General features: G+C 36.7%; 1 protein-coding gene across 13 annotated transcripts in view; it reads right to left on the reverse strand.

Moving 5' to 3' along the window:
• rbfox3b (RNA binding fox-1 homolog 3b) overlaps window positions 1-25481 on the reverse strand; it is a 309370-nt gene that overhangs the window by 92739 nt on the left and 191150 nt on the right. The window contains exon 1 of one of the 13 annotated variants that reach the window (XM_084387714.1): window positions 7475-7796. The exons of 11 other annotated variants lie outside the window; for them this stretch is intronic. In XM_084387714.1, coding sequence (XP_084243840.1) covers window positions 7475-7591 — 117 coding nt within the window. In that variant the 5' untranslated portion in view covers window positions 7592-7796. Of the gene's footprint in view, window positions 1-7474; window positions 7797-25481 lie in introns of those variants that run through there. One more of the 13 variants, XM_084387721.1, reaches the window with a different exon arrangement.

A 25481-nucleotide genomic window follows, 5' to 3' on the forward strand; every position in this document is an offset into this window, starting at 1 on the left:
ACACACACACACTCTCTCTCTCTCTTACACACACACACACTATCTCACACACACACACACACACACTGACACAAACTCACACACTTACACAGACAGACACACACACACACACACACACACACACACAAGCATGTGAGATTGGATTTTCACCCTTAAAATGTAAGCGCATCAGAAGAATCTGCTGGAACAGCCTGCGATTTACACAGTGATTTTCTAGCTGCTTGTGTCTCTCTCACACACACACACACACACACACACACAGAGTTAATTAGAGGAGCAGCAGTGACGGTAATCAGCAGACAGACCGACAGAGAAAAGACTGGAAGAGTGTGGAGGAATTTATTACAGGGAGAGAATGAGTATTACACAGACACACACACACACACACACACACACACACACACACACAATTTACAGCGATGAAGCGGCAGCATAGATAAATTAGGCCTTTGTGTTAAACAATAGCAGCCTGTAAGAGGATTTACTGACCAACCAAAGCATCCTGGTTCAAATGTAGTTGAAACTGTTTTCTGATGCATACATATATGAGCATCATGTACAAAGAGTCACATGATCAATTAACTTACATTTAATTAGTCACCTAGAAATGAGAGCTCATATATATATTATGAGCCTCATGTACATCTCAAATCTTTCTGAAGAACATGATCATCAGGATTTGTTCATTGCAGCTCCACATCAAATACTGAGACATTCTCACATTCATACTCATGTTACAAATTAACTTTACACTCAAAATGTAAAGCAGATAATATCATTTGTAATGAAAAATGTTTTTGCTACGAATGCCAGCATGTTCACGAGTGATCTCAGCCTAGAGTTATAGAGAGAGAGAGAGAGAGAGAGAAGGAGAGGAATCTATTTCAAGCCCTGTTTCATTTGATTCGGTCAGTGATGCAGAACCAGGCGGACTCTAGATTCACAGATGTAGTTCAACAGCAGAGTGTCTCTAACCGGACAGATCTACAGAGAGAGAGAGAGAGAGAGAGAGAGGGAGAAAGGGAGAGAGAGAGAGAGAGAGAGAGAGAGAGGGAGAGGGAGAGGGAGAGAGAGAGAGAGAGAGAGAGAGAGAGAGAGAGAGAGAGAGAGAGAGAGACGCAGAAGATTTTGCTGAGTTTTTACTTTCTTACAGCTGATCCTATTTCATGCATTTATTTTTCATTACCATTTTTCACAATTGCTCCAATCTTTAGAATTAAACACACTTGTAGAAAAAAAAAAGGTTGCATGGAGTTCTATATAGAACTCTAGGGTTCTTGATTCAATTTTAAAGCACGCTTGTCCACCAGTGTTTTTAGCCAGCTTTTCTTTTTGTCATTTTTTTCAGTTGAGCCATCTAGCTTGCTATGAAACGGAATATCCGCGGAAGTGTTTCTAGTATTTCATTTCACAGATCGTTTATTTCTGTGTTGTTTCTATATAAAAATTTTGATACATTTTGTTACGTTATTATGCTTGTTGTTGTCATCTGTTGACGTTGTACAAGCATAATGTGGCAGTTGGTCAGTGTGGTATTTGTCCCGCCCCTCCTCCACTGTGATTGGACGGCTGGGTAAAAAAGTGACAGTGATGAGCGCTGCGTTTTAACATTCTTCAACTCTGGGCGACCGTTAAAAAAGACGCTCAGCGCCTCGTTACGCTCCTGGCGTTTAAAAAAAAACAAGGCGCTTCCATTGAAAACAATAGGTTATTTGCATATGACGTCACGTTACTGCGTTGCCATGGCGCGAAATGCAGATGGAGGGCAGGAAGTGATTTGCTACATTTAGGAAGCACTATAACAAACTCAAAATGCCTATGTTTTGCGTCGTTTATGGTTGCTCAAATCGATCAAACCTTGAGGAGTTTTTATCGTGTACCAAAAGTTGTTGTTCATAAGGGGGAAAACTGCAAGAAATTGACCAAAAAACGGCAGAAAAAATGGCTTGCAAACCTACGTCTGGGGTCGGGAGGAGCCGAATCGGAAAATGCCCGTGTGTGCAGTGATCACTTCATCAAAGGTGAGTTAATACAATTTATGTGGCAATGTTTGTGTAACGTACCAGTTTCCGAACTTTGTAAAGTCAAAGTAATTGTTTCTTCTTTTCTTTGAGTTTGTAAGTTACCCCTGTAACTGAAGACAAACGCGTAACGTTAGCAAAGCTACCTACGAAGTGTTCTGAGGGTGCAGCCTTCAGTGGTTTAGTGGTGTTTCGGCGGACCTTTGAGAGTGGTTAACCTAATAACGTAAAGTAAACAGCCGTAAAAGTAACGTCGAGAAGCGCCGCAGCGTTGAATGGTTGTTAGGGTTAACGTTACGGATTAATCCACAGGACAAAAAAGAATGACAGCCTCGATGACAGGCAAATCTTTCAATTCAGTTGAAAAATCACTCCTCTTCATAACACAAGGATCACATCCAACATATGTTTAGATTTTTTGTTTATATCTTTCTCTCGTAATAGCGTCTAAAGTAGTACAGTACAGACTTTCCTCCATCTCGTCCATTCCGCTCTCCATTTCCTGCCCTCCATTTGAATTTTGCGCGTCATCACAATCACGTGACTGCAAACCACCTATTGGAAAAATACGCCAGCCGCGTGAAAAAACGCTCTGGTGGACACACGGCCTTAGGGCCAGACTTACTTAAAGGTGCTCTAAGTGATGTTGGATGACGTCACTTCTTGTTGACGTTTGAAGTATTGTCAAACGAAACAGATGCTAGCTAGACCCTCCCTCCTCCTCATCCGTGCACTAACCCCCCTAACCCCACCCCCAAATCATTCTTGCCAGTTATTGGCTGGAACAGTTTGTTATGTTTAGTGGTAAGGGTTGGCCCAGTTTGTTTTTGTTTCCGTTTGTGGAGCCTGTGGTGTCTACAGAGGCCGCGTTTTTTCACAGTGTGTTCAGGGGACAGGCAGTTAGCGGACGGTGAGGAGATGTTTGCTGTGTGTGACAAAAAATGTTTTGGCCTAAAAAACGCGTGACATCACTTAGAGCACCTTTAACAGGTCAAATTAGCGAGAGCACAATCCTATAAAAGCTCAGATGGGAGTGGAAAGTTCTGTGTGTGATCTACTGACGACACACAAATGAAAGAACACAGACGCAGCCGGATCATTTCCACAATGACCAACACAATCTACCAAGAGCAGTGCCAATTAGCGTCTGCTTTCAGACATGCTTTTTTTGGGTGGTATATAATGGCGCAAACACCAGTTAATTGACGAGCGCAAACCTTAGTAAATCTCCTTGCGTGATTCATTTAAATACTCTCCTCCCAAAAATGTTGCATTTGAAAGGGAAACTCCTACAAATGCATATGCAATAAGGTCAGCCACAAAAATAACCCTGTCCACGCCTTTACAGAGCACATTTTTCACTGCGTGTCTTTAGTAAATCCTGACAGTAGTTTTTTTAACGCCAAAAGAGGGTTAGCGCTGACGCAAGCCATTAGTAAATCTGACCCTTCATGTCAAAAAGGTTCTATATAAGGAGAAATGTCTTAAATGATTGCATAATACGTTCATGTTTAACAGGTTATTTCAATTTTTTCTAGTGATTAAGTATGTTTATGAGCTGTTTAACTCATAAAATTAAAACAAAAGTAATTAATTTAAATTAAATCCATAAAATGATCTCATGATGGAATCCCTGAAAGGTTCTAAATATGATGCGCATGACAGAACCCTTTAAGATTCCATACAGAACCTTTTCTTCTAAGAGTGTCTATTTGTGCTACTGTACCTTTAAGACACACACACACACACGCAGGTAATGAGTCAGTCAGCACTGAAATCTGCCACTTAAACACTTCAGATCAGACTGAAATGAGTTTTAAAGTTAAGAAGGATCTTCACCCGCAGCAACAGCACAAGCTTTACCATGTTTTACTCTCTTATCATTAAAGTGTTGGCCACGATTGCAAAAACACAGTGATAAGCAGTAGTATTTAACTAAATATTGAATGTGCTACAAAATAAAACGACTTAAAAGGGAACCCCACTGAATGGTGACTCAAATTAATAATTGTCTTGACTCGTTAACTTAAAATGAACTGTCCAAATGAATCAAAAGTATTCAGATTTCCTTAAGAGTGAAGTCACTACTTCGATAATCAATCACTAAGAGAGGAAACAATTCTCAAATCCAACCTCAGAATCCAAATCCTCCTCAACAACCTGTTCCTGTAATGCAAGAATCAGTTTAACATACGCTGAGCTTTACACACTTCACCAGCGCTGATATATTTCACTCCGACACGAGACAAATAAAGCGACGGATTGTTCTGTAACATCCACTTCACCAATTATCCCAGAGAACTGCATGCGTCTCGTCTCATTTCATTCCCGCATTTCTGTTTGCGTTACAGTCGCGTCACATTCGTGAACTGTATCAATAATTCAGCAGTACATACTGCAGCAAACAGGGCCATGTGTTTGAATATGAAATCAATTAAGCGCACAAACACACTCGGTCATAAACACGCAGCCTCATGAATAATATGTCTTGCTCTCAGGAGGATCGTTTGCCCTGGATTCTTCACAGGGCGACTCGACGCAAGCCGACCATGTGCCAGCATCGTGTGTGTATGTGTGTGTGTGTGTGGACAGATGGGGGAGGAGACGCTTCTCCTGCTTTCTCAGAGTGATTTAAAAGCAGGAAGCACTCATCTCATTTATCGCTCTTGTGTCTCTGTACTGTACCACTATAGCAGAAATCACATACATGCGCAATGAAACATGCACTAGTGTCAAAATGTTGGCTGGTAAACATTATGATATCATAAATCTATACTGTTTTGCATGGTGTTTTAGATATTGCTCATACTAAATGACAAATTTACAATTGTACAAGTGAATCTGTCAAATCAATCATTATCATATTATAATATATGGCAGAAAAAAATCTATAATTTTAAAAGTCCCCTGTGGTGAAAATCAAGCTTTTAAATGTTGTGTATATATCTATGTGGTGTTTTTAATATGCTTTAAGACAAACCATGTGTAAATTCATAAATCGACACCATTGCTGAGTATTTTCTCCTTAAAACTGCAGTGAATCAAAGACAGTCTCAAAAACACGGTTTGAAATCGCTGGTGTTTCTGACGTCACAAACTACCTTGTAACCAATCAGATCAACGTGTGATCGTCAACGAGTGGATCTCTGAGCTGCTGTGAGTGAGTGGAGGCGGGGCTCATTTGCATATTCATAGAACCGCGTTTACTAAATGAGGCAAGGGTGTAAAGTTACATTCAAGATATTTTAAGGCATGAAGACTTTTATTTCCAAGGAAAAAAAAGCTTTAAATATGTAATTTTGATGATCAATGATGAGTTGTAAGGGATGAAATGATTGATTACAGGGTGACTTTAATACTTATGAATCCCAGTACAGAAAAGTCCATTATATACTTAAAACATCAGGGAATTCAGACCAATTTTGACAATTTAAAATTGAAATGCTTTTATTGGATGATAAGGATACGTAGAAACCAATATACCAAGCATTGCTAACAAAATACTGATATGTAGAAGCCAATATATCAAGCATAGCTAATAAAATACCGATATGCAGAAACCGATATATCAAGCATTGCTAATATAATACACATGATATGTAGGATATCAAGCATAGCTAATAAAAAACTGATATGTAGAAACCGATATCTCAAGCATTGCTAATATGTAGAAACCGATATATCAAGCTTTGCCAATAAAACACATATGTAGAAACCGATATATCAAACTTTTTAAATAAAATACAGACAGATAGAAACCGATATCAATAATTGCTAATAAAATACAGATATATCGAAACCGATATCTCAAGCATTCTTAATAAAATACCAATATGTAGAAACCGATACATCAAGCATTGCTAGTAAAATATATATATATATATATGTGTGTGTGTGTAGAATGTCAAGCATAGCAAATAAAATACTGATATGTAGAAACCGATATATCAAGGATTGCTAATAAAATACCGATATGTAGAAACCGATATCTCAAGCATTGCTAATAAAATACTTATATGTAGAAATAAACCGATATGTCAAGCAATGCTAATAAAAATAAAACAGTTTGATACTGATAATTATTTTTATGTTATTACTAATTAAACAACATATCATAAATCTATAGTTTTGCATGATGTTTTTTAAATAGTATTATACTGAAGCTCTAATCTACAATTTTCCATGCAAATATGTCAAATTAAATATTAAAATAGTATAATATATAGTATAAAAGATACATAATTTTAACACTTAAAAAATCCCAACACAGAAAAAGACCATTATCTACTTAAAACATCAGCAAATTAAGACCGATATTGACGATTTAAAATGTAAATGTTTATATCGGTTGATATGGATTTGTAGAAACCGATATTTCAAGCATTGCCAAAAAAATGTAAAAGACGTGCACTTAAGCTAAGCTAATCTAATGACTAATTCAACAAAGTTAATTAAGAACATTGATCAAGTGATGTAACACAAGCAGCTCCTGAATAATTCATGAGAGCATCTGCATATGCTAATATCGGTGATGAAGAGATCAAATTAATATTATTAAAATGAATGTGCATGTCAAATATATGTAAGTTGTATTTATAAATGAAAACACAAATGGACGCACAATCTAATGTCAAACAACAAACTGCAATACTAGATACACATGACCAATTCATATGAACAATAAAATGTCAAAAAGAAATTCAAACAGTATAATATAAGCACATAAGATTAAAAACTGCTATAGAACATTAATTTACTTATTGGAGTAGAAAAATAGTAGCATTGATATTATTTGCACCCAATATCGGCTGGTTTTCTCCTGATATTCAGGGGAAAAAATACAGATATCAAAAATAAAAAATATATTCACCAATTGCATGATGCATCTTTAATACAATCTTCAAAAACAAAACTCGCTGACTTTAATATCCAGTGAAGAATCTAATGACTTATTCTACAAAGTAATTTAAGTTAATTAAAAACAGTGTTTAGTAATTTAACAGGGAAAAGTCACGGAAAATCCTGAATAATTCATGAGAGTATCTGCATAATATTGCATAGAAATCTGCATAAATCTGCTAATTATGACCTAAAATGAATGACAGAATTGTGTCTGGAGCACATCTCAAAACAGTTTCCGTTTTGTGATTGTAAACCATTCCCAGAATGAATTCACAATGAAATTCCAAAACTGATACTAAACTACAACACTAGATACAAACAACTAGCAACAAAATGACTATGTAAGAAAGTAAATTGAGTCTAAAAGACAGAGCGGATGTGGATTAAAAGCACGGAAATGTGGAATAAAAGCGGAGCGCTGACCCCAAACAGAGGAGGGGTCAGGGGTCAGGATGAAAAAAAAAAAAAAAAAACGCATGTTCATTCACTCGCTCAGGAATGAAATACGAGAAAGGAGCGTATAAAAGCGAAGGCAGCGGGAGGATCCTTACCTCGGATAAGTAGAGGAACGCGGGAGGAGCGTGCAGGGAATGAGGCATCATCCCGGAGCCGGACAGAAGCACGCATGCAGAGTTTGCCATGGAGCTCAAAGATGAAGATTTCCACATTTAACCACAGACAGGCACACACACACGTCTCTCTCTCTCTCTCTGTCTCTATCTGTGTGTCTCTCGCTCCTGCTGGATGAGCACGGCTTCCCTCGCTCGCTCTCTGTTTACTCTGCACACAATAAAGATCACTTAAACATCCACATGCGGAGGTGGGAGGTGCATGAGAGCAGTGTGTGTGTGTGATCGTATAGCAGCGCTGCGTGTGTGCTTTAATTGCCCACGACCCCCTTTAGAGCCCAACACTCACAAAAGACCCCTGAAATCACACTCAAGGACACGCACACACACACACACACACACATATAAAAGAGGACATGCTGCAGACTTCTGCTGCTTTTAAAGCTAATTATAGTCACTACACATCCTTAACATGACTTTCATCATTTTGCTTCGATGTAAAACAACTAAAAAAATACAGACGTTAAATACACTCTTAAAAAAATAAAGGTTCCAAAAGGGGTGTAATTAAAGAACCATTTTTGGTTCCCTAAAGAACCTTTCAGTGATCAGTTCTTAAAAGAACCTTTTTTTTCCCCTTAGTATGAAGAACATTTTTTTATAATTTAAAGAACCTTTTTCCACCATAAAGAACCTTTTGTGGAATGTAAAGATTGCACTGATGTTAAAGACAACAATAAAGAACCTCAGTTTGTACGAGTGTATTTTTACTTTATCTATGAATTATTTTTAGTTGTTTTGCACTGAAGCATCAGCTCAATGATGAATGTCGTGTTAAGGATGTGTAGTGACCTTGTAACCAAAGGAAGGTCACTTCTGGCAATGTTTTTCGAACCAAATTAGTCTCAACTGAAAGCTTTACATGCATTTTACAATATTTTCTAGATTTAGCTTTAGGAGTGCAATTATTTATTTTTTTGCTATTAATAAGCTTTATACAGAAAAACAAGTTTGATTAATCTCTAAAGGCCTGTTCACACCAAGGACGATAACTTTAACGATAGAGATATAGATCTAAAAATTGAGTCCACACCACAACTATAACGATAACAGCATAGGAAACGATATCAACTGAATCACTTTTTCCAGCTGATGAACGATAAAAACATTGATAGTCAATCAGAAACCATTCCGCTTTAAAGAACTCAAGCATTTAAAGCGGCAGACGACAAAACTACAGCGCGCTCTTAGAATAAACAGAACGATCTCGTGAGTTGGTGTGGACGCTAATATAGTTATCGTTATGGTTATCTTTATAGTTATCGTTCTTGGTTAAAATATTCAAAGTAAAGCTGCGATGACATCATTATAATGTTTCATACAGACTTCTGTTTGGTCATTTATTTTTGATGCTGCAAAGATGGTGTTACTTTAGACTACCATTCACAATTTTTTTGGGATCAGTACGAAAATAAAAATTAATGCTTTCATTCAGCAAGGACTTTAATTGAATAAATAAAAAAATAATTACAGTAAAGACATTTATAATGTTACAAAATATTCTGTTTCAAATAAATGCTGTTCATTTGAACTTTATATTCATCAAATATGCATCACGGTTTCCACAAAAATATGAATCAGCACAACTGTTTTCAACATTGATAATAATAATAAATGTTTCTTGAGCATCAAATCATCATATCAGAATGATTTCTGAAGGATCATGTGACACTGAAGACTGGAGTAATGATGCTGAAAATTCAGCTTTGATCACAGGAATAAATTACATTGTAACACATATTCACATAGAAAACAGATATTTTAATTTGTAATAATATTTCACAATATTACTGTTTTACTTTATCAAATAAACGCAGCCTTGGCGAGCAGAAGAGACTTTTTTTCCACAAACAATAACACATTTTACTGCACACATACTGAATGTTAGTGTTGGATGGAGAAGAATGTGTAAAGAGTGTGTAAAGAGTCGCTTCAGAATGAAATCAAGCAGGAATACAGCACAACTTGACCCGTCCGTCAACAAGCACCTCAACTTTTACACTTACAGTACACACTCTAGATGCTTCATGCACCATTGAAATCAATAGATTCAACAGCGCTCTCTGACGCCTAGTAAGTGCCCTTAAGCATTCATTCCTGTCTGCAACAACAACAACAACATGCACACTGAGCGCAACATCTCATTCAAGACTAAAACACAAAGCAACACTATTCATCTGCTATCTAACAAACACCGATGTTCCCTTCAGGAAATGCACTTCTATTTCTCTGCTTGTTGAAGTTTTTATTAGTGCAATACTGTATCTAAGGGCATGAAACTAGATCACAAACAAATATTTTCTATACGGTCTGCACATTAAACTGAGATATTTTAACAGCCAAATCGAGACAAAATCATTGATAGCAATAATCACCTTGATTATTACGTTTTTCATGTGCAGATTTTCTTTTTGAAGACTGTTTACATCCACTCACACATAAGCGGAGGCATCAATCAAACGGTGTGTGTCAGTAACAGATGTTCTGTGTAAGGCGCCCATCACACACACATACACACACTAATGTGATTTCACTACAAATTACATCACTGCGACGCTGTCTCTCTGTGTGAGTGTGCGTATCTGTCCGTTCAGCAGCAGGTTTGTCTGCGACACTGATGTGTTACACTTCATTTGAGCCGCACAACTGCGGCATCTCACACTCACACGATCACATGACCACACACTCGCCTGTCAGGGATGTTAACAGACAGGGTACAAATCTAAGAGTTTAAAGTCAGCACAAAACAGAGGTTGCACTGTTTTTTTCTTTCAATAGTGACGTATATCCGAGTGAAACGGCTTCTGGAACAAGAACAAATGTCTCAATTTGCAAAAAGCAGTTTTTTGTAAATGTTTCAATGTCTTTATGTAGATCTACATTAACCCCCCCTAGTGTGCAACTCCGTTACATTTTGTTTTTTGTGTACTGTTGTATTTGTAACTTTTTTTTTTTTTTTACTTTTTTTTTTTTTTTTTTAAACAAGAACAAATGTAGGGCGGGGCTTGATTTTGTCTGTGGTGAACTGATTGGATGGTTGTGGTTTGCTATTGGCTGGTCTCATGTGATTGACAGGTTGCCCCGCCCTCGTCATCAGAGAAAAGAAGAGGGTTGGGAAGTTTACGAGGAAAGATTGCGAGGAACATAAATAATGAATTATAATACATTTATAATAAATACTGCAATATTCCCAAATATATATATAAGAATAGTCCATTTTGTGGATTCATGGTGTCCTTAATAAACAAACATTTGTTAATGCAAGTTAAAAAAACTAAACTAAAAACTAAAGATGTTCTTGATCTTCATGTGCCGGCATCTGAAACTGGACGATGGGGTTGGTTTCTGCATGAAACCTTCTCAATCACCTGTCAGATCTTGGACAGCAGTGATTCTATTGGCTGATTTGACAGGATGTGCTTTTGCATGTAACTAGGCTGTATGAAACAATGGATTTGAATTAAATATAAATTATAAATGAATATAGCTGAATATAAATGATTGAAATGACAAATGATTGAAATAAAAAGCCAATGAAAACTATAATAAGTGTTATTTTTATTTTATTATTATTTTGTCTAAAAATGCATCAAACTCTTCAGCATCTCTCACCATTGTCATTGTGTGTTTAAGGCAATATTTTGGTCAGTTTTGCTTCAATGTTTTCTTCCAGTCTAGTGGAAAGAAAGCATGTAAAATACACATTTAAGTGTTTATTTTATTAGACTTATCTATATGTGTCTGTAGATTTCAAATACAATACATATCTTTAATTTTATTTTTCTCCACTTCAGCATCACTTATACACCAAACTTTACAGTTTTATTCCTGACTATATTCTGAAGGTTTTTACTGAGGTGTTTCTTTATTTATCATTCTCACTGATTTATAGAACATTTTATTCCTAAAAGCATGTTTTTATTCTGGCTGTTGACAGTATTTTCTGATTTATGGAGTGATAAAAAGTTGATATACAAAATCCTGCAGTAAAAACCTTAAGCTCTAATATGTCAACAAAATGAAACATTTTGAACTTGGCTTTATCCAATGTGCAGATTAATCTTCTGGAAATACACAAATTAGGTCATTTTTAATTAGATAATGCCTAATTTGAACCTTTATAGAACATCTCAGAAAACCTTGTAATACAAAACAATTGTCTTAATGTACTGTGATTAATAAACTGGGGAAAGTATGGTGATATTTAATAGTTCTACACTTGAAATGAGACACACACCACCAGTCGCAGTGCTTCTCGTGAGCCTAAAAACCTATGCTTCTGCTTAAATATTTCAAATAAGTTATGTAGACAAATATAAATGTTGTGTTTATGTATACATTTCTTTACAAACAGTTTACAAAAACCTTATGCTTCAAATGGGTTGTGCAGACAAATATAAATGTGATGTTTAAGTCAAGTCAAGTCAAGTCACCTTCATTTATATAGCGCTTTTAACAATATAGATTGTTTCAAAGCAGCTTTACAGTGGTAATAAGTAATTAAAGTATCAGAGATTGTTTTGGCTTTACAGCAGCTCTAGAATAAAGTTATTGTCCAGCTAAAGTTAGTTTTGATTGATTCACTTCTGTCGCAGTAGGTCACGGTTACAGTAGTGACGGTCCTAGTACTGAGCCTTGTGGTATGCCATACTTAACTTTAGATCGATATGACATCTCTTCATTTACTGCTACAAACTGATAACGGTCAGATAAGTATGATTTAAACCATGCTAATACAATTCCACTAATGCCAACATAATTTCCAAGTCTATTTAAAAGAATGTTGTGGTCAATAGTATCAAATGCAGCACTAAGATCGAGTTTACATACATTTCTTTACAAAACATTTAAATTAAAAAAGACATTCAAATAAATAAAATAAGAAATTGTATATAAAAAATATGAACAAAAATAATATAAAAAAAATCTAAATAAGCACTGCATATCATGTGACCATTAAGCGTCATCAGAGAACTGTGAACATGCAAGTGCATTGTTAAATTATTGAAATATTAACTTAAAATACCATGGGGTACTTCAAGAAAATATTTCAGGTGGTTCACCTGACAAAAGAATACCTGATCTAAAATGTAATATAATAATATAGTAATAAATAATGAGTAAACGTGTCCAAACGTTTGACTGGTAGCTTAACATTTACATTTATTCATTTAGCAGATGCTTTTATCCAAAGCGACTTACAAATGAGGAATACAAGTGATTATTTTTCAGCTGCTTCTTGAATATGGTCATGGATTCGACGTTCTGGATAGGGTTGGGAAGACCAGCTTTACTAGTTTTATTTTAATTCAGAATTTTATACTGACAATGGAGCAGCATCATTCATGTTGACAGCTGTTAATGAACATCTGTGTCAAGTACAGCCTCTTCGTGTCTAACTCAAATGTTAAAAGCCTGTAACTGTCATTTAGTGTGAACGTTTAGTAAGCAAAAACCATGAAGATGTGAAGGTTTCAAAATAAATCATGAAGAAGAGACTCCCAAGATCATGTGGTCATACTTTGGGTTAAAAAAAAATGTAGCTGAATCAGACAAAACCTCAATTTAAGAACATTTGGTGATGTAAAACAAAAAGATTCATAAATAAATACTATAGTTTTAGTTTGGAGTCATTGTATTTAGCTTCCTAACCCTAACTTCAGCTACTGAAGTCTGAAGTCGTTATATTTAGCTTCATATATAAACAATGCAAGTCTATGGTATGTGCTCATTAACATTGATTAGTGTGTGTTTGTGAGTGTGTGTGTCCGTTTTCAGCAGATGGTTCCTCATCCATCTGCTCTCAGACACACCCTGAGACACATCACTACACAACAGAAACTATATACCCTCTATATCATCTCTTTCCCTCTCCATTAGGACACTGAATGAGCCCAACACACATTCCCTCACTGAGTCTGAGTGTGTGTGTGTGTGTGTGTGTGTGTGTGTGTGTGTGAAACTACAGTCACTCAGAGTGTTTGTTCATGGTTGAGCAGGAAGACGAGACATCTGCTGTAAATCTGCTGTATGAAATACAAGAAAAGTCGAAGAAAACAACTGCAGATTTCCTCAAAATGACACACACAAAACACAGAGTACTGCACAAAACTCTCCAACACATTACATGCTTCACAGAAACATTTGTTTTAAGACGATTATTTATATAATATGGGTGGATAGATAGATAGATAGATAGATAGATAGATAGATAGATAGATAGAAAGACAGATAATGAAAAAATAATAGACAGAACAATAGATAGAATGAGAGAACGATACATAGATAGATAGATAGATAGATAGATAGATAGATAGATAGATAGATAGATAGATAGATAGATAGATAGATAGATAGATAGATAGATAGATAGATAGATAGATAGATAGATAGATAATGAAAAAATAATAGACAGAACAATAGATAGAACGATAGATAGAATGAGAGAACGATACATAGATAGATAGATAGATAGATAGATAGATAGACAGATAGATATAGATAGATAGATAGACAGACAGACAGACAGATAGATAGATAGATAGATAGACAGAACGATAGATAGATAGATAGATAGATAGATAGATAGACAGACAGACATAGACAGATAGACAGACAGACAGACAGACAGACAGATAGATAGATAGATAGATAGATAGACAGACAGACAGACAGATAGATAGATATAGACAGATAGATAGACAGACAGACAGACAGATAGATAGACAGAGAGACAGACAGACAGACAGATAGATAGATAGACAGACAGACAGATAGATAGATAGACAGATATAGACAGATAGATAGACAGACAGAGAGACAGACAGACAGACAGATAGATAGATAGACAGACAGATAGATAGATAGACAGATATAGACAGATAGATAGACAGACAGATAGATAGACAGAGAGACAGACAGATAGACAGACAGACAGACAGACAGACAGATAGATAGACAGACAGATATAGACAGACAGACAGATAGATAGATAGACAGACAGACAGACAGACAGATAGATAGATATAGACAGATAGATAGACAGACAGACAGACAGACAGATAGATAGATAGACAGACAGATATAGACAGATATAGACAGATATACAGACAGACAGATAGATAGATAGACAGACAGACAGACAGACAGACAGATAGATAGATATAGACAGATAGATAGACAGACAGATAGACAGACAGATAGATAGACAGATATAGACAGACAGATAGACTATAGACAGACAGACAGATAGATAGATATAGACAGATAGATAGACAGACAGATAGATAGACAGATATAGACAGACAGATAGACAGACAGACAGACAGATAGATAGACAGACATAGACAGATAGACAGACAGACAGATAGATAGATAGACAGACAGACAGACAGACAGATAGATAGATATAGACAGATAGATAGACAGACAGACAGACAGATAGATAGACAGAGAGACAGACAGACAGACAGACAGACAGACAGACAGATAGATAGATAGATAGATAGATAGATAGATAGATAGATAGATAGATAGATAGATAGATAGATAGATAGATAGATAGATAGATAGATGCCTGTTTAAGAGATACTCATGCTTTTTCATAGTACACTGTATTGTGATGAATTACTGTCCAAAGTGTCAATATCGTGTCCATCACATGATCATGTCAAGCCCTCCATCTGTCCAACAGACTCTTAAGACTTCAGAAAGAACTTTATATTCATACACACACAACATCCAGTCCTGCATCTCACGCTTTAACCTCACAATCTAATGCCAGGCACTATTTTTAGACGTTGTTTCCTCCTTATGGGTACGACACGTTAAAATTTAATGTGCAACAAGGAAAGACCAAGTGACTGGTTTAAAAAGAGCCGTATTGTGCGCAGCCGAGAGGAACATTCAGGGCAAGTGAAGATTTGAGTGGAAATGGCAAAGTTATTCAGAGGAAACACACACACACACACACACAAACACTCTCGTTCTTCCGGTTGACATGTTTTTGTGTTTGTGGATCTGAGTGCAAAAGCAGCCTGCAAATATCTGAATATCATCACGCACCATCATCAGCATCACGCAAAAACCAACACAAAGTTCACCATCAGAGACACAACTACACTTATGATGGTGTGTGTTATGAAAGACATCAAATCTAGAAAGAAAATATAGAAGAAATTGAATAAAGAGTATGAAATTGCATCCATTTTAATGTCTGCTCTGGAAAAGAAATGTGTGTGTGTGTGTGTGTGTGTGTATGTAGACTAGAAACTGGACTAGAAACTTCCCAACCCTTTGTTTTTATACAGTATATTACTTATTTTATATAGTTTTATTTTCCATAACTTTTCATAACTATCATGCTGTAATGAGTCAAAGCCACAACTTTTGGACATGATGTGTCTCCCTAGTTCGACTAAACTCCAAATACTCTTGAATTTGACCAGGAACTGATGAGAAAACAGCCAAAAAGTGAATCTGCCGGATCTCGCTCAGTATCTGTAAATCTCACGTTCCCTTCATCTAAACACTCGACAAACTAATGACTGTGTAAGAAAGTGTGAAGACGTTTTAAATATCATCAGCATCTACTGTAGTTTGAGAAGCTCTTCAGGGACGTGACACGCCGGGTCTCGTTTATTAAAGCACTAAATATACGCGGACAGCTTCATCAGCGCGGGACGTCTTCATAAAGACCAACTCAAAAATCGCGGTGTAAAAAACACAACATGAAGTGAGTGTTCTCAGTCTCTCAGTAAAAAAAAATAACACACTCCCGCCGTGACTTTCTGCTCTCAACACACACATTCATCTCGGCCTCGGATGCGGCCCTTGATTAGCACCATAAACTCTCCAAAAATTGGTCAATATCCCATAACACTAATGTCACTCTGTGCTCACATTTTACAGCCCTCTCACACACACACACAGTCAGCGCATCACCACAGGGCTTTACTGGCCCCCGGCGTGACCGTATAAAGCAAATTAAACAGCTTTACGACCCTTAATGGTCAAACGCTTTTGAAGGAAAACACAAGGCTGGGATGCTGGATGAGGCTCACATATGACATCATTCATCTGACACCAGACCCTCACACTCAGTTTAAAGAGGACAGATCAGGAAAAACATATCGCTGATGTTCAACAGGCCAAAATGAGCATTTATTCAAACAAAACTGCAAGTTAAAGGATTAGTTCACTTTAGAATTAGAATTTCCTGATAATTCACGTCTTCCAATATGTTCATGTCTTTCTTTCTTCAGTTGAAAATAAATAGAGGTTTTTGAGGAAAACATTCCAAGATTTTTCTCCATATAGTGGACTTCAATGGGGTCCAACGGGTTGAAGGTCCAAATGTCAGTTTCAGTGCAGCTTCAAAGTCTCGACACGATCCCAGCCGAGGAATAAGAGTCTTATCGAGCCAAACCGAGTTGGGCGAAAAACTCCATCTCAATTTGTCCTCCATTTTCAAAATCGTCCGACATTGTTGTTTTACCTTTTATTATTATTATTTTTGCACGTTCGCTTTGTAAATGCTAGGTCGGTACTTACGCCTACATCACACTTGACCTTTCAGCGTGATTACGTAATGTGTGGCGCATCACAGCCAGTGCAAGATGAGCCTTTGTGGCTAAAAAGTATATAAATGTTTATTTTTTTAGAAAATGAGCGATGGTTTGGCTCGATAAGACTCTTATTCCTCGGCTGGGATCGTGTCGAGTCTTTGAAGCTGCACTGAAACTGCAATTTGGACCTTCAACCCGTTGGACCCCATTGAAGTCCACTATATGGAGAAAAATCCTTGAATGTTTTCCTCAAAAACCTTCATTTCTTTTCGACTGAAGAAAGAAAGACAGGAACATCTTGGATGTCGTTGGGGAGAGTAAATTATCAGGAAATGTTAACTCTGAAGTGAACGAATCCTTTAAGGACATTCATCTCTGAACATTCACCAAAGTTTCAACATTGTTTGGCCAAAATAAGTAATGTTTGGCTGCCACTGTGCTAAAATCACTGTAACACATTATGGTAAATCTGTGCCAATGGATGAAACGCAGGTCGATGTTATCGGTCCCTGTGGAGCGCCGGTCTCACAGTTAATGGCCCCACACCAAGATGGCGAGTAACGCATCAGACGATCAGACTCGATGGTGATTCATATTGTTAGCGATGTGTCTCTCTCTCTCTCTCTCTCTCTCTCTCTGTGTGTGTGTATAGATCGGTCCGGTTCGCCATATGCACGAGAATCTAATGACGGCAGGTGCGATCGCAGAGGTGAATTTCTGCACACAAGTCGACGCTCTCAGAATGTGATTTCCCCAGAGCGGCCGTGGCTCTCGGTGGACGTGTGTATGAAAATCTCGCAGTGAGAAGATGCTGTTAGTGGTTAATCAATATGAGGCAGGTGTGGGAGCTGAGATGTGGTCAAAACACAATCATCCTCTAATCTCATTCCACTCACATCCTGCAGGGGAAAATTACACACAACGAGCCATATGTTAAAAATACAGATAATTAATGGTGTTTAACCCCGGCGCCTCAAACTATACTGCGAATCTGGCTGATGTTTCTAATGTTTAAAACAGTCGAGGAGTGTGTGTGGGTCGCATCCTCTGGGAATCACTCCGGATTGACCTGGAATCTTGCTCACATATTCAAACACGACCCGCTGTGATGTGGAAAACGCTTCTTGTGATGGACGTTAAATCTGCTGTGCTGATTCAGAAACAGGGAAGGAAGGGTTGAAAAGTGTTTCTATCACGGTCTGTGCAGTTTGAACTTAATTACAGTATATACTTTATAAATCATACACATTTAATATTTATACTTTCAGATATTATATAATATAATTCAGATATTATTTAGTATTTGTAGATATTTATAGTTAATAGAGAGAATAGAACGATAATGAGAGAATGAGACAGATAGATACAGTACCAGTCAAAAGTTTGGAAACACTACTATTTTTAATGCTTTTGCAAGAAGTCTCTTATGCTCATCAAGCCTGCAGTTAAAAAAAAAAACAGTAATATTATGAAATATTATTACAATTTAAAATAATGGTTCTCTTTTTTAATATACTTTAAAATGTAATTTATTTTTGTGATGCAAAGCTGAATTTTCATCAGCAAGTACTCCAGTCTTTGGTGTCTTATGATCCTTCAGAAATCATTCTAATATGATAATTTGATACTCAGTTATTATCAATGATGGAAACAGTTGTGCTGTTTAATATATATTTTTGGAATACTTTTTTCAGGATTCATTGATGAGTAAAACGTTAACAGCATTTATTCATAAAAACAGCATTTATTCAAAATAAAAACATTTCTAACAATATAAATCGTTACCATCACCTTTTATCAATTTAACACATTCTTGTTGAATTAAAGTACTAATTTCTTTAAAAAAAAAATATATTGTTCCCAAACTTTCGAACGGTAGTGTATATTGTTACAAAAGATTTCTATTCTAAATAAATACAGTTCTTTTTAACTTTTTATTCATCAAATAATCCTGAAAAAAGTATCTCAGGTTATAAAAAAATATTAAGCAGCACAACTGTTTCCAACATTGATCACTTACATATTAGAATGATCTCTGAAGGATCATAAGACACCAAAGACTGGAGTACTTGCTGATGAAAATTCAGCTTTGCATCACAAAAATAAATTACATTTTAAAGTATATTAAAAAAGAGAACCATTATTTTAAATTGTAATAATATTTCATAATATTACTGTTTTTTTTTTTAACTGCAGGCTTGATGAGCATAAGAGACTTCTTTCAAAAGCATTAAAAATAGTAGTGTTTCCAAACTTTTGACTGGTACTGTAGATAGAATGAGAGAACGATAGATAGAGAGATAGCTAGATAGCTAGATAGATAGATAGATAGCTAGATAGATAGATAGATAGATAGATAGATAGATAGATAGATAGATAGATAGATAGATAGATAGATAGATAGATAGATAGATAGATAGATAGATAGAACGAGATAACGATAGATAGATAGACAGAACGAGATAACGATAGAGAGAACTATAGATAGATAGATAGATAGATAGATAGATAAAGAACTATATAGATAGATAGATAGATAGATAGATAGATAGATAGATAGATAGATAGATAGATAGATAGATAGATAGATAGATAGATAGATAGATAGATAGACAGAACGAGATAACGATAGATAGATAGACAGAACGAGATAACGCTAGATAGATAGATAGATAGATAGATAGATAGATAGATAGATAGATAGATAGATAGATAGATAGATAAAGAACTAGATAGATAGATAGATAGATAGATAGATAGATAGATAGATAGATAGATAGATAGATAGATAGATAGATAGATAGATAGATAGATAGATAGATAGATAGATAGATAGATAGATAGACAGAACGAGATAACGATAGATAGATAGATAGATAGATAGATAGATAGATAGATAGATAGATAGATAGACAGACAGACAGACAGAACGAGAGAACTATAGATAGATAGATAGAACGAGAGAGCTATAGATAGATAGAACGATAGAGAGAGAGAGAGAGAGAGAGAGAGAGAGAGAGAGAGAGAGAGAATGGATGGATGGATGGATAGATAGATAATTAAGGAGTTTTTAACACTCTTTCTGTCCTCTTGTTTCTACGTTCCGTCTCTCTCTCTTTTTCTCCTTTATTACCATCATCCGTTGTTCCACAGTAAAGCCTCTGTTCTCGTCAATTATTCATCACATTCAGAGCAGGACACAAACACCACCCCTCTTTCTCTCTCTCTCTCTCTCTCTCTCTCTCTCTCTCTCTCTGATGCCCATCAGGGTTAAATCTGATCTCATGTTTTGTCTCAGTAATGTCTGGTGTGACTCGATCACCTGAGTGTTTTCTCTTCAGCAGATGGAGTTCCATTCAGAGAGATTAATGCTGCTGCGGAGGGTTTGAGCCTCTCAGAGTGAGTGTGTGTGTGTGTGTGTGTGTGTGTGTGTGTGTGTGTGTGTGTGTGTGTGTGTGTGTGTGAACAGCAGGGGACAGAGAGCCCAAGGTGTCGCCCTCAAACTGAACATCTGTTTCCTGAATAAATATTCTAATGAGGAGCGAATGCGCTCAATTCCCACACTGCACTGCAGTGCTGCCGGCCTCCCCAGAGACCCATGGAGAGACAGGTAACACCACACACCTGTACACACTTCACCTCGACACTCACACACTCACTGCAGTCTCGATGAGAAGAACCGCAATATACCATAGACTGTATAAAACAATGGACGTAGTGTCCGTGACGGCACCCGTGGGTTTCATTTTTGAAGCCAAAGTGGGCGGAGCCGGCCGTCGCCATCTTGGCAGCGCGTCACTCCCGGATAACCAAATATGGGCAGCGAGCGGATTAGCTGAAGTGACGTGACGCTAACAGACACCAGACAAACGGCTAGTAGTGACATCAGCGGCAATCCACCTATCACTCAAGTGGCCACGCCCTTAATTATGCACAACTTTAAGGCTTAATAGAATTTAAAAGGATGAGTTATAAAAATAAAAATAAATCCCCCCCTCACAGTTGTCATGAAGGGCAAAATTAGCTATATAGACCAAAACCACTTTTTGAACCAGGCTGTAAACATATTTTTTTCTGCTGTAAAGTTGGGTATTTTAACATGGGGGTCTATGGGATTGACTCTCTTTTGCAGCCTGTCTCTAGTGGCCAGTCGATGAACTGCCGTTTGCAATATACTTCAAACATCTATTTATGATTTATCCGTGCACGTCATTATTTTTTAATTCACGTTCCTTATAATCTTAAATTTAGAATCACTTCCCATCCTCTTGCAACATCTCTTCTCTCCTCTGATGACGAGGGCGGGGCAACCTGTCACTCACATGAGATCAGCCAATAGCAAACCACAACCATCCAATCAATTCCTCACAGACAAAATCAAGCCCCGCCCTACATTTGTTCTCGTTCCAGAAGCCGTTTCACTCGGATATACGGCACAATAGAGAAGAAAAGACCAGCGCAACTTCTGTTCCATGCCGACTTTAAAGGCACTAACAGCCAGAAGCTGCTCACATTTACTCATTCCTTATTCTGACTGTATTCCACATGATTCAAATAAAGTCTGAAATAACACAAATGGAAGTCTGGGAATGATGCTGTGATCAAAACGTGTGATGCAACTAAAAACTCTCTTATGTTTGAGCTTCTTCTGTGTCTAGATTTTAGCTCTGCATCATTGGGTTTTTTTTGCACATAAACAAACAAATTCTGAAAATCTCTATATAATTCAAACCTCCTGCATTTAGACAGTTGGTTTTCTTTCAAACATTTTATTTATTTCAAACTTTATTTTTAGCAAACAAACAACACATTTCAATGAAATTATAATAAAAACACCGTTATTATGGTGAGGTTCATAGGTTTGATCACATCTCTTAAACTAACTATAAGCAATAATAGTGATTCTAGACTTAAACACCACTAATAAAGTGTTTCCATTCAGTAACTATAATTGATTAGAATAATTCAAATGTAACTCGTGTGTAGGTGCATTATGGGATGAATGTGTGATGAACTCTTCATATTTCACTATCCACTACAATGCATTCATTTAAAAAAAGAAAAGAGGAAGAAAAAGATTCTTTGGATCTAAATTTTTATTGAAATATTTGCATGTGTGTTCCTCAAGGCATCAATTAAAATCAATAAAGTTAATCAGCAAAGCTTTGTAAGAAAGCCAAACGTGATTAAAGTAATGATCAATCCATCATTCAGCAGTCTATGCATAAAAGGTGTGGATTGTACAGTGTAAATCATTACAGAGAGTGCAAAGTATTTTGTGACGACAATGCAGTTCCGAAACAGGATTTTGACATTTTCTGTGGAAAATCCCAGTGGTGTTTGTCTGTGGAAAGTCTGTGGGATGTTTTCTGAAGCGTCTGATCAGTTAGTATCAGCAAAAACTCTCCTCAACAACACGCATGATTCGAGGGAAACTTATTCAAGTGAACCGCACTAACAGAGCGATCGCACCAGGGTTTATTTTAATCCAACCAAACCTGATCCAACCAAAGTGTGAACACACCCAAAAAACACTGAATGCATAAATCACAAAAAAAGTAACACACACACACACAGTACATAAAGAGACTTTCATATTTACACTAGATAAATTGTGTGACTTCAGTCTCTCTCATTCAGAGTTTTCTCTACCAAATTAATGAGTTAAACTGCAGCGAAGAGTGTGACGGACAAATCACAAACACACACGGAATCAGAATCAGTGCACGGGATTTGCAGAAAAAACAACACACAGAGACCATGAAAAGCAGCACAGAGTCTGAACGCTAAACACACACTAAATACAGCACAGAAGGGACGATTGTGCTGATTCTATAAACACACACACACACACACACACACACACACACACGTGATCTTCGCTCCTGCGGTCAGCGCTCATGTTCATCTCACTGATGTGGACACTTGATCATCAGTGAACGTCTATGACCGTACGGGAACACCTCACTCCCTCACATAATCCAAACCACTCGAAGAAGTTCACAGAATACAGAGAAGTGAACAAAAATGAACTCATTTGAAGCTCACGGAGACTGAACAAAACACATCTGAGAAATACGTCCACTCGTATTGAGCTCAGAGATGAACTCTACCACTCTAACACAGAAACACACTCCCGGATGAACAAGAAATCACACACCAGATGTCTTCTGTGTCTCGGTTGTTTCTCCTAAACACCAATGAGCACGAATGGAGATCAAAAAGAGACATTTGCTGAATTCTTACGATTTCTCTACTGAGAAAAACACCCCTAAATTCTCACACGTGTCTCCTCTAGTTTCAGAAGAGATCTTCATTTTTATTTCTTTTGATTTTAGGAGCAAAATCTGAGATCATGTTAATACTGAGAAACATACTGAGTTCCTTGAGAAATGAAAGAGCAACATCTGAGCAATAAAAGTTCCCTAAATCGCCCATAGAAAAGAAAAATGAGAACTGAGATCACTTCGAGGTCTCAGATGTTCCTCCAAGACATCGATGAGATTGAATGGAGCGCAAATGGAGTCGTTTTTTTCACAGATCCCAGGTTTCTCCTCTAGAGCTTCAGATGAGATCTCAAATTTGATTTCAGGAGAAACATCTGAGACTATGTTGATACCAAGACACAGATTTAGTTCCCTGAGCTATGAAAGAACAACATCTGAGCAATTACATTTTCCTAAATAAAAATCACAAAGGAAATCTCACTGGTGTCTCAAATCTCTCTCCAAGACATCAATGAGACTCAATGGAGAGCAAATAAAGTCATCTAATTAACAGATCTCACACATGTCTCCTCTAGAGTTTCAGAAGAGATCTTAATTTGTATTTCTTTAGATTTTTGGAGAAACATTTGAGATTATGTTGATACCAAGAAACAACACAAGTTCCCTGAGAAATGAAAGAGCAACATCTGAGCAATAACATTTCCATAAATGCCCATAGAAAAGAAAAATGAGGTCACAGATGTTCCTCCAAGACATCGATGAGACTGAATAGAGCGCAAATGGAGTTGCCTTTTTCACAGATCTCACATTTCTCTTCTAGAGCTTCAGATGAGATCTCAAATTTGATTTCAAGAGAAACATCTGAGACTATGTTGATACCAAGACACAGATTTAGTTCCCTGAGCTATGAAAAGAGCAACATCTGAGCAATAACATTTTCCTAAATCACCATAGAAAATAAAAATCACAAAGGAAATCTCACTGGTGTCTCAAATCTCTCTCCAAGACATCAATGAGACTCAATGGAGAGCAAATAAAGTCATCTAATTAACAGATCTCACACATGTCTCCTCTAGAGTTTCAGAAGAGATCTTAATTTGTATTTCTTTAGATTTTTGGAGAAAACATTTGAGATAATGTTGATACCAAGAAACAACACAAGTTCCCTGAGAAATGAAAGAGCAACATCTGAGCAATAACATTTCCATAAATGCCCATAGAAAAGAAAAATGAGGTCACAGATGTTCCTCCAAGACATCGATGAGACTGAATAGAGCGCAAATGGAGTTGCCTTTTTCACAGATCTCACATTTCTCTTCTAGAGCTTCAGATGAGATCTCAAATTTGATTTCAAGAGAAACATCTGAGACTATGTTGATACCAAGATGTACATTAAGTTCCCTAAGCTGTGAAAGAGCAACATAACATTTTTCAAAATGGGCCACAAAGGAAATCTCACTGATATCTCAAATCTTTCTCCAAGACGTCAATGAGACTCAATGGAGAACAAAATAAAAAAACAGATCTCACATATGTCTCTTCTAGAGTTTCAGAAGAGTTATTCATTTGTATTTCTTTTACAATTTTGGAGAAACATTTGAGATAAATTTGTTTCTTGATACCAAGAAACAACACAAGTTCTCTGAGCCATGAAAGTGCAACATAATATTTTCCTAAAGCGGCCATAGAAAAGAAAAACCCCAAAAGGAAATCTCACTAATGTCTCAAATCGTTCTCCAAGACGTCAATGAGACTGAATGGAGAGCAAATAAAGTTGTCTGCCTAACAGATCACATATATGTCTCTTCTACAGTTTTATAAGATATCTTAATTTGTATTTCTTTTGATTTTTGGAAAAACATTTGAGATAAAGTTGATACCAAGAAACATACTTTCAGCCATGAAAGAGCAACATCGGAGCAATAACAGTTTTCTAAATCGCCCGTAGAAAATAATAAATCACAAGGGAAATCTCACTGATGTCTCAAATCTCTCTCCAAGACGGAGCAAATGGAGTCGCTTGCAGATCTCGTGTAGAGTTTCAAAGAAATCTCAATAATGTCTCAAACTGTGCTCAGATGCCAATCTCAATATGACCTCAAACATTTCATTCATCAAATGATCTGAGTCGCTCCA

Source organism: Rutilus rutilus (genome assembly GCF_951802725.1).
Source record: "Rutilus rutilus genome assembly, chromosome: 1".
NCBI classification, from domain to species: domain Eukaryota; kingdom Metazoa; phylum Chordata; class Actinopteri; order Cypriniformes; family Leuciscidae; genus Rutilus; species Rutilus rutilus.